The 14,942-nt window shown below is 38.0% G+C and overlaps 1 protein-coding gene across 1 annotated transcript; it reads left to right on the forward strand.

Annotated features, from left to right (window-relative positions):
- The first annotated feature begins 12,649 nt into the window (after window positions 1-12,649).
- Window positions 12,650-14,414, forward strand: LOC143585964 (cysteine protease RD19A-like). The gene is made up of 3 exons (XM_077067627.1): window positions 12,650-13,072; window positions 13,699-13,818; window positions 13,896-14,414. Exons 1-3 carry the CDS (start codon window positions 12,650-12,652, stop codon window positions 14,412-14,414), a joined length of 1,062 nt encoding a protein of 353 aa, XP_076923742.1.
- Window positions 14,415-14,942: the final 528 nt, after the last annotated feature.

The raw sequence follows: 14,942 nt of genomic DNA on the forward strand, positions 1-14,942 counted from the left end.
TCAAAGTACAGCAGACATGCAGTCTATATGAGTCGTATAGACCCTATAAAACACGTATAGGTCTATACGGCTCGTATAGGGTCTATACGACTCGTATAAGGTCTATACGGCTCATATAAACTGCAAAAGGCTGCCACACTGTCACCTCCGTACGCATGCTAATCAGTTAGGCCTATACGACTCGTATATGTCCTATACAAGCCGTATAGCCTTATTCACACACCATGGGGATGGTGTTTGTATATAAAAACCCTATTTTTGCCTTAACTGAGACACTTTACTATGCCTTCTGACACTAGGTTGGTGAGGGTATTAATTGAATCTAACTTTCAGATTTCTTAAGTAAACTGAATCGGGTTATAAGAATTTTGAAATTTGAAGTTGGGTCTGATTTTCATACACCTAAGGGGAAAAGACAAAGAGAAATTGAAATCTGGAGCTAGATATATATACATAAAGCACACAAAACAATAGTAGTTATGAGGCTATCATTCCAAAGTTTGTAACTTATACCTATTTTTGATCCTTAGAAATTCTTTGTTAGTGAGCGTCCTGTTATTTCGAGCTTTCCAGATCAACCAACATAAACGGCGAATCACTGATTGGACCATTTCTATGGTTAGATCATTTGCTTGTATGCTCTGAAAGCTATAATAAATCCTGAATCATAAACCCATAGATGAGAGTAGGGTTGTCACTCTTAACTAAAACTCGAAACCTAAATCGAACACGAACTAACCCAACCTGAAAATTGAAAAACCAACACCCGAGAAAAAACTAACCCGAACCCGAATTAAAGTAATTCGGGTTGGCACTTGGGGTCTAATTTTTGGGTTTTGGGTCAACCCGATAAAGCCGAATAAACATAATGTTTTAAAACTTGATATTATTAATTAGTAGGTTCAATCGAGTTTGATTATGGTATATATTATTTAATCAGTTGTGATTTTTAAGGCTTTGTTTCAATAACAAGTTTGATTTTGGTATATTCTATTTGACCGATTAGTAGATTCATTCGAGTTCTAGTTTGATTATGGTATTTATAGTTGGAGTTAACTGCTTTATTGAATATAGTTTAAATGAATTTTTATAGGTTGTTAAGTCAATTAGTAGATTCAATCGAGTGTGATTATGGTATAGTTTGTTAATATAGTTTAAATGAATTTTTATAGGTTGTTAAGTCGATTGGTAGATTCAATCAAGGTCGATTATGGTATAGTTTGTTAATATAGTTTAAATGAATTTTTATAGGTTAAGTCAATCAGTAGATTCAATTGAGTGTGATTATGGTATAGTTTGTTAAATATAGTTTAAATGAATTTTTATAGGTTGTTAAGTCGATTAGTAGATTTAATCGAGTGCGATTATGGTATAGTTTGTTAATATAGTTTAAATGAATTTTTAGGGGTTGTTAAGTCGATTAGTAGATTCATAGATTGCGATTATGGTATATTCTGTTTGACTTAACTGTTTAATCGAGACACTGAGAATGGTTTAATCGATTATGGTATATTTTGTTTAGTCGATTATGACATTTAGCGATCAATCTAAGTTGTTTTTCTGTTAATCAACCTGTTTTTTTGTTATCTTACATACTTGTAACCTGATTAACTAAACACGAAAAAACCCAAACCTGAAAAAAGTGTGATAAATTATAATTTTTTGAAACCCAAAGAACTCGACTCAAATAACTCAAAACCTGAAGCAAATTCGAAGAACACCCCTAGACCCTAGATGAAAGGAATCTTGCACCAAGTGGAAACCGGCCATCTGCCATACAATTGTTGCAATATAGAACGAGGTGAAAACATGTTCCACCGACTATGGTATCTCTCCACATAACAATGATGACCTAATATCGGTGAGCATACCTCTCACTGATCTAACCGTACGTAAATCCGCCATTTGAGTTTCCAGCCTACCTCCACTTATCTGTTGCTTCCTGGATGCAAATCTGGTTCAGAAAATTGCAACATTGGTGGAGTACCGACGCTTCATTAATTACCACGCCTTCGGTTCCAATCCCACTCCAAGACTGCTTCTTCCTTTTTGAGTTTTTGTATTGCTCTTTCAAACACAGTGCAACTTTTGTAAGTTTCCAACATGAAGAGAGCATGGAAATTCAACATTAAAGGCCTCGGTTAATAATCCAAAAGTGAATGTTTGAATCGTTTCCAAGACTCCCCTTGATAAGGTGGTTGATGTGAATGTTTGCTTGTGAAAGCCATTTCCCTATTTTACAGATGTTGTTCCACACCCCTAGAAGAACGTACCATTTTGAAAAGTGGTTCTTGAATGATGGCATTGCGTTTGTTAGCTCCATTGGAGAGTCCTAATTCGTATGCATGTATGCAAACCATCAACCCCGCGGTCTTTACTATAAGAATGGGGAGGCTAATTTACTCTAACGTGGCGTGCCATAATCAGCATAGTAATGAGTCACGACAATACTTAACATAAGACAAAATTATAATGTGTCATGTATCTCACAAGGTAGAAGCGAATAATAGATAAATAAAAAGAAAAGCACCCTCAAGTCTCAAAGGGAAAGCTATATATACAATTTTTTTTTTGAAAGGGGGGCTAAATTACAAAGATTAATCACTTGGGGTGTTGAAAAAATATTTTTTTTAAAAGGGGGGTTGCCTCCATTTGTAATGGCGGGGAGTTTCATAAATATAGGAGTGTCGGAGTTATGTCAGAGAATGCAAGAACTCCTCTCCGTTCTTAATGGCGGGGACTGCAAAAGTATCTCCCCTCCCTTTCTAACGGAGGGGAGTATGGAAAAGCTATCTCCCCTCCATTTGTAACGGCGGGGAGTCTACAAAATGTTTTTTTTATACAAAAGTTTTGAGTACTAATGCTACTTTGAAATTTGAAGTTTTGCAAAGTATTTTGTAATACTGTTTTTAAATTTCAGCCATCAAAATTTTGAACCACCTGCTTTCAGAGATATCTCATGTATGAACCTCATTTTAAACCTCGTTTCATGCGTTGCAAAGTACTCACGCAAAAGAAATTAATCAAGAAAAAAATTAGTTAAGAAAATCACGTATGGCGATTAAAGAAATACACACGAAGTTTACAAAAAACTCTTTTGTACTAATATTGTTTTTAAATCTTTAGCTTTTAAAATCTTGAACCATGAACATTTGTAAGATTAATTTTAAATTGCCATTAAAAGGAGTTTCCTCCTTTTACAAACTCCCCGCTGTTATAAATGGAGTGGAGATAACTTTTCCAGACTCCCCTCCATTAGAAAGGGAGGGGGGATACTTTTGCAGTCCCCGCCATTAAGAATGGAGGGGAGTTCTTATATTCTCTGACATAACTTCGACACACCTATATTTTTGAAACTCCCCGCCATTACAAATGGAGGCAACCCCCTTTTGAAAAAAAGTATTTCCCCCCCACCCCCCTCAAGTGATTAATCCTTATAATTTAGCCCCCCTTTCAAAAAAAATTCCTATATATATTACTGAACAACGTACTTTTCAAGATTACAATAAGTTTTAAACGAGTTAGCTAATATGTTATAGAATCAATTTTATATGCTACAATATATTGCTTTTGTAGGAGATCTATAACAAATTGTCATCAACTAACAAACAAGAAATTATATATCAAAAGTAATCAACCGTATAAATTTGTGATAACATGCGATGTACGTAGCTTATTAAATGAAAAATAAGAAAACTCAACTGTTAAAAGCGATGTTTTTAGAACGGGGCAGGACATTGAATCGGCTATCATGTTGGGTCGCTAGTTGGACCAGATTTTAGTACTGGATGAGAAATGTTTTAAGATCTGATAACAATATATAGTAAATATTCTTTACTACATTATAGGTTTTTCGTTCAAATAAATTGCAATAACAATCCTTGGTCTAGCCCGTAAATTAAAATACACACAAGCCCAAGTCATAAGTTCGATATATATGTGGCACTTGATTTTTGAACTAGATTAAAATTCCCATTAAAGCTCCCTTTTATAACTCCACCAGTCCACATTGTGATCCCACATATATAGCCTCTCAAGACAAAATATACATCCAATTTATGCCATCAAGATCTAATCTTTAAGTTATACGTAATCCTGAGCCTTGAATTCAAAACATTATTTCAACCGTACAACCACGTTTCAATCAATTAAACAAGTTTAATAGAACCATTCTCTAGAAGCTGTATTTAACACTCTTTTCTAATGTGGTGTAGTGGTAAGAATCCTGAGTTTCTTAATGAATACTTAGGTTCAAACCCCACTGACAACACTTTGGAGGGGCATGAGTGGCTCAATGAAGGAAGACTGAGATCGTTGTGATCTCCAGTTCAGTCCTGGGAGCGTTCGGGTTTTACCACCAGTGGGTCTTTGTGTCGGTGGGTTTTCCCCGAAAATAGAGATAACTTGGAGGCGCTTAAGGGTTCCGTACGACTGAGTTGGGCCAGCTGACGGTGGCCGTTTGGGGTCACTCCGTATAGAATACCTAAGCAATTCTCTGCTTGTTGGCCATTAAAAAAAAGGGAGGAAGTTGTATTTAACTTTGTTTAAGTTGGTTTGTGGGTTAAAGTGTATGTAGCAAGTGGCAACTGATGTTTCTCCAAAGCAACCTCACAAAACTTCTAAGCTTCGGCTTGCTTTTAAATTATATTCTTCTTCCTCTAGTTTCAAATAAATTAACATTTTAGCAAACATTGTGATAAAAATTAGAGAAAATGATCAAAATGCCTATTTGATTAGTCCAAGCAAATAAAATGTCTATTTAATAAGTCATTACCCATAACGTCCACCCTCAAACTCGTCAACCGTCACATTCTCAATGAGATTTTCAGCCAACCAGATTTGCTATTTGTCTAAAAGTATCGTAGGACGCATGAAAAGTTTTGTCAGAAGCCAAAATATATCTTTGAAAGACAAACACAATCCCGTAGAAGACAAAATGATCTCGTCGGAAAACTAGATAAACCTCGTCAAACACCTAAAAATCCCTTAATTTTTTACGCATGGTAGAATCTGACGAGTTTCATGTCGGTTAATAATTAAAAATTGATTGGGTGTAAGGCCCCGTCACCGGTAACCCTACTTTCGTGTTGGATTTACTCATAAACGCAGTTCTAAATATCAGAGTTAATTAAAACATTTGCGGAATTTAAAAACTTTCATAAAACATTTCATAACAAAACATGTCTTGTCTTAAAACATCATTTTGTCTTTCAAAATAAACGAAACATTAAACTTAAACGTCTGGAGTCTTTCGATGCCAGCCTCTTATTCAGTGCCACGTGTCTCCTCAAGCGAGCTGCCTCATCCTACTCACCTGCGTGCATACTAAAAGTCAGCTACGCTGAGTGAGTTCTAATTAATCACATAATCATACAATACATTCTTACATTTCATACTTAACCTCTTAACTTTCTTTCGTACACACCTAAGTGCATATACTTTCATTCTTACCTTCGTACTTTCTTTACATACATAATCATACGTTTTAAAGAGCCTTTCGCCCCATAACCTCACAGATATTATAAGGGTCTGGTCCCTAACATCACAGATATTATAAGGGTCTGGTCCCTAACATCACAGATATTATAAGGGTCTGGTCCCTAACATCACAGATATTATAAGGGTCTGGTCCCTAACATCACAGATATTATAAGGGTCTGGTCCCTAGTTCTCGAATATTAGTAAGGTTCGATTCCCTCTTCGTTACCATACAACCATACATCATACCTCGAGTATTATTAGGGCTCGGTACCCTTTTCGTAACCATACAACCATACAACCGTCTTTTCCTTCTTTTATTAACTTTATTACATTCATACACATAAGCATACATATCATACTTACCTTATACATAGCGTTACAACCTGACGGTACGTACAATATCCGAAGATCGTTCACGTACCATCAAGCAATCATTCATACATATCAAATATATCACATATGGCATACACTTATCACTTAGGATAAATGTATTAACAACACATCGAGTATGCACACAGCACCGAAAACATAACAAGGAATGGGGCTAGAAACTCACCTGAACACGGTTACGTTCACCGTTAATCGTAATCCCTTTCTTCAGTTGTGCACGGCTGACTGTATAACAAGTATACGTATCAATCAACTATCACTACTTATATCATCTTTCTAATCTTAATTACTACCCACAATGAACGGGGGTCCGGGGGCAGCGCCCCTGGCAGCGGGGTCTAGGGGCAGCAGCCCCTAGCAGGGTCCAAGGGGCAGAGCCCCATTAACTGTCTTAACACATTTTTCATTAGGTTTTTAATTTATTTCCTAATCGAACTTGACTTTAAGCGAAGTTAAACCTTAGGAGAACTTAGCTTTAAGCGAAGTTAAACCTTAAGCGAACTTAGCTTTAGGCGAAGTTATCAGTTAGGCGAACTTGACCGTAAGCGAAGTTATCAATTAGGCGAACTTGGCCTCAGGCGAAGTTACCAGTTAGGCGAACTTGGCCGTAAGCGAAGTTATCAATTAGGCGAACTTGGCCTCAGGCGAAGTTACCAGTTAGGCGAACTTGGCCGTAAGAGAAGTTATCAATTAGGCGAACTTGGCCTCAGGCGAAGTGTAACATCCTAAAATTTAATGTCGAGTAAAGGAAGTTATGTTTAGTGATTTCGCGTAATTAATTAATATCGGGTAAGGAGCGGGTCATGGACTTGGATTAATTGAGATGGGTTAAATGAGAATGGGCCTTAGATCCATGGGATTTCAGGGATATAAATATCCCCTAAACCCAAAGTATCTTTCATTCTATCTTATTATTATCTAACACTCCAAAACACACACACCACACACCATAACTTCGCCGGCGGCCGGGAGAGAGAGATCGAGATCCGAGAGAGCGAGAGAGAGAGACTAGTTGTGACTAACAAGTTAACCGAGATCCAAACACGCTCAAGAAAGGTATGATTCTTGACCTTTGAAGTTTAAAGATCCAAGTTTTATAGTGTAGATACGACCGAAAATGGTCGGGAAGCGTAGTGAGTGATGTTGAACCATAGCAAGGGTGTTAAAATAGCTCGAAATGCTGGTCAGAAACTAAAACAACGGCTGATCTGGGCAACTTCGCCTGCAACTGGGCAACTTCGCCTTCAAAGCGATAACTTCGCCTGCAAGCTAAGTTCGCCTGATGAACTTCGCCTGCAAGCTAAGTTTGCCTAATTGGTAACATCGCCTAAAGCCAAATTCGCCTGATGATAACTTCGCCTAGAGCTAAGTTCGCCTGAGGTTTAACTTCGCCTAAAGCCAAGTTCGCCTGATAACTTCGCCTAAAGCTAGAGATGGTCAAAAAAACCTGTTGGGGAACCGGTTTGCCGGTTTAAACCGGAAACCGGTTTTTACGAAAACCGGTTTTTTAAAAACCGGTTTGACCGGTTTACAAACCGCCGGTTCGTATTTCGGTTACAAGTTTTAGAGCCAAAACCGGTTAACAAACCGGTTAATGAAAAAACCGGTTTTTTTAATAACCGGTTATGGAAAAACCGGTTAACCGGTTTTTTTATAAACCGGTTTTTGACCGTTGTGGAAAAACCGGTTAACCGGTTTCTCCATAACCGGTTAACCGGTTAAAAACCGGTTTTTGACCGTTGTATAACGGCTATATGGCCGTTTTTTTTTTTGACCGTTTTTTTTTACCATTTTACCCCCACAAACATCTATATATAGTTTAGGTTGGGTATTGGTTAGATCACACTCGATTATACAACTCCAAACGCTCTAAACGTTTATTTCATACGCGATTATTTTGTTATCTCACGCTCAATTATACCACATTACCACTCCATACGCTCTTATTTCGTAGTCGATTATCATGGCCTCCCAAAGTGCTGCTTCATCCGTCAACATGGGTGTCTCGAACACGGGAGAAACGGTCGTTCGGGTCATCCCCACGAAACGAAACCAAGATGTTTGGCAACATTTCGACCTATGCGAAATGTCTAACGGTAGCCAAAAAGCTCGATGCAAACATTGTTTGAAGTTTTATGGCAAAGATGCAAACTCCACTTTAAAAGCGCATGTACAAAGGCCCTTTTGCAAGGCCTTGAAGGACGAATCGGGAAGTAGTTCGCAGCCGGAGATGACGAATCAAGGAGCGGTGTTTACGTACGACCTTGAAGCGGTACGTCAAAAGTTTTCAAACTTTGTGATTCAACAAACACTTCCTTTCAACCACTTCGACAACCCTCAATTCACGGAGATGATGCAAAAGTATGTTCAACCACGCTACCAACACGTAAGTCGTTCGACCCTTAGAAGAGATTGTCTTAAAGCATGGAAAAACGCTAAATCCGAACTAATTTCATACTTTTCAAACTTACAAACTGGTGTAAACTTAACAACGGATGTGTGGTCGGTACCTCATGGTTCGCCCGACTCATACATTTGTGTGACGGCTCATTGGGTTGACCCCGAGTCGTGGCAAATGATGAATCGAACCGTTGCGTTTCAATTGTTTGATTACCCGAACACGGGTAGAAATATTTTTAAACTCTTGGATAAAGTCATTCGACAATACAAGATTGAACATAAAATCTTTTCAATTTCGTTTGATAACGCGTCCAACAATACGGCCGCGGTTGGCCATTTAAAATTAAAGTATAAACCTATTTGTGATGGAGCGTTTTTTCATAGCCGATGCATTGCACATATTATCAACTTGGCCGTGCAAGATGGGTTAAACGTGATCGAAACGCAAAGAAACAATTTTAAAAGAATGTTACGAGATGTTTTTAGCAACAATAAAACATTTTCAAGATACAAAAAATTTTGTGTAGAAGCTAATTGTCAATGGTTGGGGCCAAATTGGGATTGTCCAACAAGATGGAACTCGACTTGTGATATGTTTGAGAAAGCCATCCAACAAAAAGAATCATTAATTGCGTTTCATCAAATTTTGTCAAGTAGGGGTAAATGTGCACCGTACGATCCTAGAAACTGGTTATTGATTGAGATCGTTACGGAGGTCCTTCAAATTTTTAAATCTTGCACAACTAGTTTATCCGGGGTTTACTCTCCAACAAGCCCCATTGCTTTACCAAAAATTGCTGTCATGTGCACAAAGTTGAGTGAACTTCATTGTAGGGGTGCACCTTATTTTTATATGGGTGTAAAAATGAAAGAAAAATTTAGAAAATATTTTCAAGAACTACCCGCTGTTTTGACATGTGCTGCTGCGTTAAACCCTTGCATCAATGTTGGTGGTGTTGAAGCTTTAATAGAAAAAATTTGTGATGAGCTAAAGTTAAACGACGATCAAAACCCCTATTATAGCCAAACTTTAAAGAATGCTTTCAACACCACCTTGTCAAACATGTATGATGTTTACCTTACAAAATACGGGTCGTCTTCCCAAATTCATGACTCGTTAAGAGTTGTTGCCCAATCCCAATCCCAAACCGACCTTGAAATGGGGATGTACTACATGATTTGGGAAGACGCCGGTAAACGTCAAAAGGTAAACACCCCAAGCAGTGAACTTGGAAGGTATGGTGGTACCAACTTTGTGAAACACATGACTCCGGATGAATTTAGAAGTCTTGATTTGCTGGCTTGGTGGAGAGGTAAGGAGGATGAGTTTCCGATCCTCGCCGCCATGGCCAAAGATTTACTAACGGTCCAAGCTTCCACGGTAGCTTCGGAGTCTGCTTTTTCTGTTTCTGGCAGGGTTATATCGATTAGGAGGACTCGACTCACTCCACCAGCTATAGAGATGTCGATTTGCTACAAGGATTACTTTGACTCTTTAGATAGGGCACAACATCAACGCTCTTTCGAGGGGGAAATGGAGTATGAGGCGGGCTTGTATGAAGACGAGGTCAATCAAGGACACACTCAACCAATGACCGATGAAGAAGCCGCGTACGACGATTACCTAAGGAATAGCTCGGGATCGGGTAGCGAAGAAAATTAGTTAAAGAAACAGCAGACATGGAGGCAAATAATGAGTAAGAAACAGCAAGTTGTTCATGTAATCGTGTCTAAGCATTCTTTAATGTTTGTATTTTTGAGTTACGAATATGCGATAACGATTTAATGTTTGTATTTTTAATGTAAAAACTATAAATGAAAGTTATGTGTTTTTAATCTTCCAAGCAAAGAACCCTAACAACGAAAGCAAAGAATGGCTTCAGTCAGTCCGTTTTGCCTTGTAGTTACCGGTTTGCCTTGTAGTTACCGGTTTGTTTATACTGTGAAAAAATAATGGTTATTTAAAAAAAAAAAAAAACCGGTTAACCTAAAAACCGGTTATTAAAAAACCGGTTAATAAAAAAACCGGTTTATTAACCGGTTCTAACCGGTTTCTAAACCGGTCCTAACCGGTTAGACCGGTTAGGGTTTTGACATACAAAAACCGGTTATTAACCGGTGCGGTTATTAACCGAACCGGTTTTTTTCCGGGCCAAAAAAAACCGGTCTGGTTAATAACCGAACCGGTTTTTTTAAAAAAACCGATTTGTGCACCTCTACCTAAAGCTAAGTTCGCCTAAGGTTTAACTTCGCTTAAAGTCAAGTTCGATTAGAAAATAAATTAAAAATCTACTGAAAATTGTGTTAAGACAGTTAATGGAAATAAAATTTTTCCAAGCTGACCTGGCAGCTCAACCCCAGCCAAGGGCTCTGCCCCTTGGACCCTGCTAGGGGCTGCCGCCCCTAGACCCCGTTGCCAGGGGCGCTGCCCCCGGACCCCCGTTCGTTGTGGGTCATATAAAGATAGAAATACATTATGAGAAGTGATAGTTAATTGATACGTATACTTGTTATTCAGTCAGCCGTGCACAACTGAAGAAAGGGATTACGATTAACGGTGAACGTAACCGTGTTCAGGTAAGTTTCTAGCCCCATTTATGTGTTACGTTTTCGGGGCTGTGTGCATACTCAATATGTTTGTTAATACACTTATCCTAAGAGATAAGTGTATGCCTTATGTGGATAATGTGAAATGTATGAATGATTGCTTGATGGTACGTGAACGATCTTCGGATATTGCACGTACTGTCAGGTTGTAACGCTATGTATAAGGTAAGTATGTTATGTATGTTTATGTGTATGAACATGATAGAGATAATAGAAGAAAGAAATGATAATGTATGGTTGTATGGTTACGAAAAGGGTACCGAGCCCTAATAATACTCGAGGTATGATGTATGGTTGTATGGTTACGAAAAGGGTACCGAGCCCTACTAATACTCGAGGTATGATGTATGGTTGTATGGTAACGAAGAGGGAATCGAACCCTACTAATATTCGAGAACTAGGGAACCGAACCCTACTAATATTCGAGGAAAGAGGGTACCGAGCCCTAACAATACTCGAGGAAAGAGGGTACCGAGCCCTAACAATACTCGAGGAATGTAGGGTGTAATGCTCTTTATAACGTAAGATATGAAAGTAAGTTAATACAAAAGAAAGTAAGAAAGTATGAAAGTATAAAAGTATGAATGAAAGGATATAATTTTATGTGTATGGTATGATTATGTGATTAACTAGAACTCACTCAGCGTAGCTGACTTTTTGTATACACGCAGGTGAGTAGATTGAGGCAGCTTGCTTGAGGAGACACGTGGCACTGAACAAGAGTCTGGCATCTGAAGACTTATGATGTTTTAATTTTAATGTTTTAATGTGAAAGACAAAGGATGTTTTGAGACAAGTTATGAAATATTGTAATGTTTTATGAAAGTTTTATATTCCGCGTAAATGTTTTAATTAACTCTGATATTTAGAACTGTGTTTATGAGTAAATCCAACACGAAAGTAGGGTTACCGGTAACGGGGCCTTACACGAAGTTATCGCTTTGAAGGCGAAGTTATCGCTTTGAAGGCGAAGTTGCCCAGTTCAGCCGCTGTTTGATTTCTATCAAGCATTTTTGGCGATTTTAACACCTTTGTTATGGTTCGACATCACCCACTACGCTCCCCAACCGTTTTCGGTCGTATAAACACTATAAAGCTTGGATCTTTAAACTTCAAAGATCAAGAATCATACCTTTTTGTGCTTGTTTGGATCTCGTTTAACTTGTTTAATCACAACTAATCGCTCACTCTCTCTCGGATCACGCTCGTTCCTCTCCCTCGGCCGCCGGCGGTGTGTGTGGCGTGTGGTGTGTGTGTTTTGGAGTGTTAGAGGATAAGATGGAATGAATGATAGTTTAGGGTTTAGGGGATATTTATATCCCTTAAAGCCCATGGACCTAAGGCCCATTCTCATTTAACTCATCTCAATTAATCTAAGTCCATGATCCGCTCCTTACTCGATATTAATTAATTAATAACGCGAAATCACTAAACGTAACTTTCTTTATTCAATATTAAAAATTTTAGGATGTTACGTTGGGTTGACAAGATGTGCATTTTAACAATTGTTTGGTCAAATAAACACTTTTGTCTTTTATCATCTTCCAAAAATTAAGCAACTAAATACAAACCAGCCAATGATGATCTACCACATGTCAACTTCTCACTGGGTGCATGGGACTACCTTTAATTTCCCTTCCAAGCAACCGTCATCCTCATCACGTCGACGGCGACGTCCACCTTGACCTACATTGTATCTATAGCTCTATATATATAACACACACACATACTACATTGTATCTATATGTTTATAATTATTTTTACTCTTCTCATGGACTGTCGATTCTCTCTTCTCACTTTCTTTATATTCCTCTCTGGAGTCGTCGCCACCGCTGACTTCGGCGATAATATATTCATCCGTCAGGTGGTTGACAATAAAGCCCACCATTTCAAAGCCTTCAAACGTAAGTTTGGCAAGTCCTATGCTTCCCAGGAGGAGCATGATTACAGGTTATCTGTTTTTACAGCTAATTTGCGCCGGACTAAGCGTAACCAGAAGCTTGATCCATCGGCGGTCCACGGAGTTACTAAGTTCTCCGATATGACCCCAGAGGAGTTTCATAAACACCTCGGATTGAGGTCTCGGATTAAGTTCCCCTCCGATGCCAGTAAAGCTCCCATCCTTCCGACAGATAATCTTCCGGAAAATTTTGATTGGCACGATCATGGTGCCGTCACCGGTGTCAAGAATCAGGTACATGAGTCGGTTTCAGACTCAAACATTATAAAACATATGTGATTTGGTTTTTAGTTTTTGAAAATCGTTAAGTTTGGAAATTTGGATTTATGGTTTGGGTTTGAAATTTTTGGACTGATAATAAGATGAGCCTAAATCTTTAAACAAATAAGCTAAAATGTTTTTGTTACGTAACTAGTTATTAAATTCCTATAAATTACTTAATATCCAAAATAAAAAAAATGTAAATCCATATCGGTTTGGTTTGGTTTTAACTACAAGCAAAACCAAAAGTAATTTTTGTTTTTCGCAAAAACATAAAACGAAATTGTCGTTTTTCTTGTTTGGACTAGGTAATTTCGATTTTCTGCATAGTCGTCTGGCGGCCCAAGTTTGAAAAAGAAAATACCAATAAAACCTTGTCAAGTAAGCAATTACATCGACGGGTTGAGATATATTGGCCAAATTCACACCAAGATGAAAAGTCATAGGAGGGATTTCGCACCAAGAAATGTCTATTAAAAAATTAATGTTTATTTTGTTAAGTTAACCATTAAATTAAACTATAAATTTGGTGAACTTTTTTGATAATCATATTAATCTTGCACAAAGGGTTCATTACTTGTAATGGTGGTGGAAATCAGGGTTCATGTGGATCATGCTGGACATTTAGCACAACCGGGGCATTAGAAGGTGCTAATTTCCTAGCTACCAGGAAGCTCGAGAGCCTTAGCGAACAACAACTTGTTGATTGTGATCACGAGGTTCCATTGATCATAATCTGATCCAATTAATATTATTTTACCATTTATCCTCTAATCTCATTAATTATTATCTATAGTGTGATCCAGAAGAACAAGGATCGTGTGACGCAGGATGCAACGGTGGTCTCATGAACACCGCATTCGAGTACACATTAAAATCCGGTGGACTCATGAAAGAAAAAGACTACCCTTACACTGGATCCGACCGCGGAACTTGCAAATTCAACAAAAGCAAGGTGGTTGCATCCGTGGCTAACTTCAGTGTAGTGTCACTAGATGAAGACCAAATTGCTGCAAATCTGGTTAAACATGGTCCACTAGCTGTGGCTATTAATGCGGATTACATGCAAACCTATATCGGCGGGGTCTCGTGTCCGTTTGTATGCACAAAGAGGCTAGACCATGGGGTGTTATTGGTTGGTTATGGTGCGACGGGCTATGCGCCCATAAGAATGAAGGACAAGCCATATTGGATTATTAAGAACTCGTGGGGTGAGAATTACGGAGAAAAAGGGTATTACAAGATCTGCAAGGGTCATAATGTTTGCGGAGTCGATTTGATGGTGTCGACTGTTGTTGCGGTTCGCCGTCACTAATTTTGTGGATATTATTGTGAGAATTTCATCATGTATGTAAGAATTGTTGATGAAATACAAAATATTGTGTAGATGATTGACTTGAGTTTATGACTTTAGTCATCCTCTATACTTATTTACTGATACATGAAAAGAAAAAAAGTAAAATATCCAATGCAATAATGGCTTATAATACATTACATAGTAGAATACAAATGCTGCTGATTTAAAAAAACACACGGTGATAAAACTGGAAATTCATTCAATTCCGTTTTCGTTCTAATTAACCATTTGTGTCTCCTGAATTAGTTCGCTATAACAATTTACGTTGATCTTAAATCTATATCCATAGTTCTTCCTTTTTTTCTCATCCAAATCATAACTAACTTTCGCTTGACCCATTTTATTGCGTTTAATTATGGTTCTCTTTATCCATGTAATATATGTGGATGGGCCGATGGGGGAGATATAATGAGCATATATATACTACCTTTTGTTTGAATGGTTATGTATAAGATAATTAATATGGTTTTTATTCTCATTAGATGG

This window comes from Bidens hawaiensis, unplaced genomic scaffold, assembly GCF_021521415.1.
Source record: "Bidens hawaiensis isolate Kalapana, Puna unplaced genomic scaffold, B.hawaiensis_p1.1 tig00034242_1, whole genome shotgun sequence".
NCBI lineage: Eukaryota > Viridiplantae > Streptophyta > Magnoliopsida > Asterales > Asteraceae > Bidens > Bidens hawaiensis.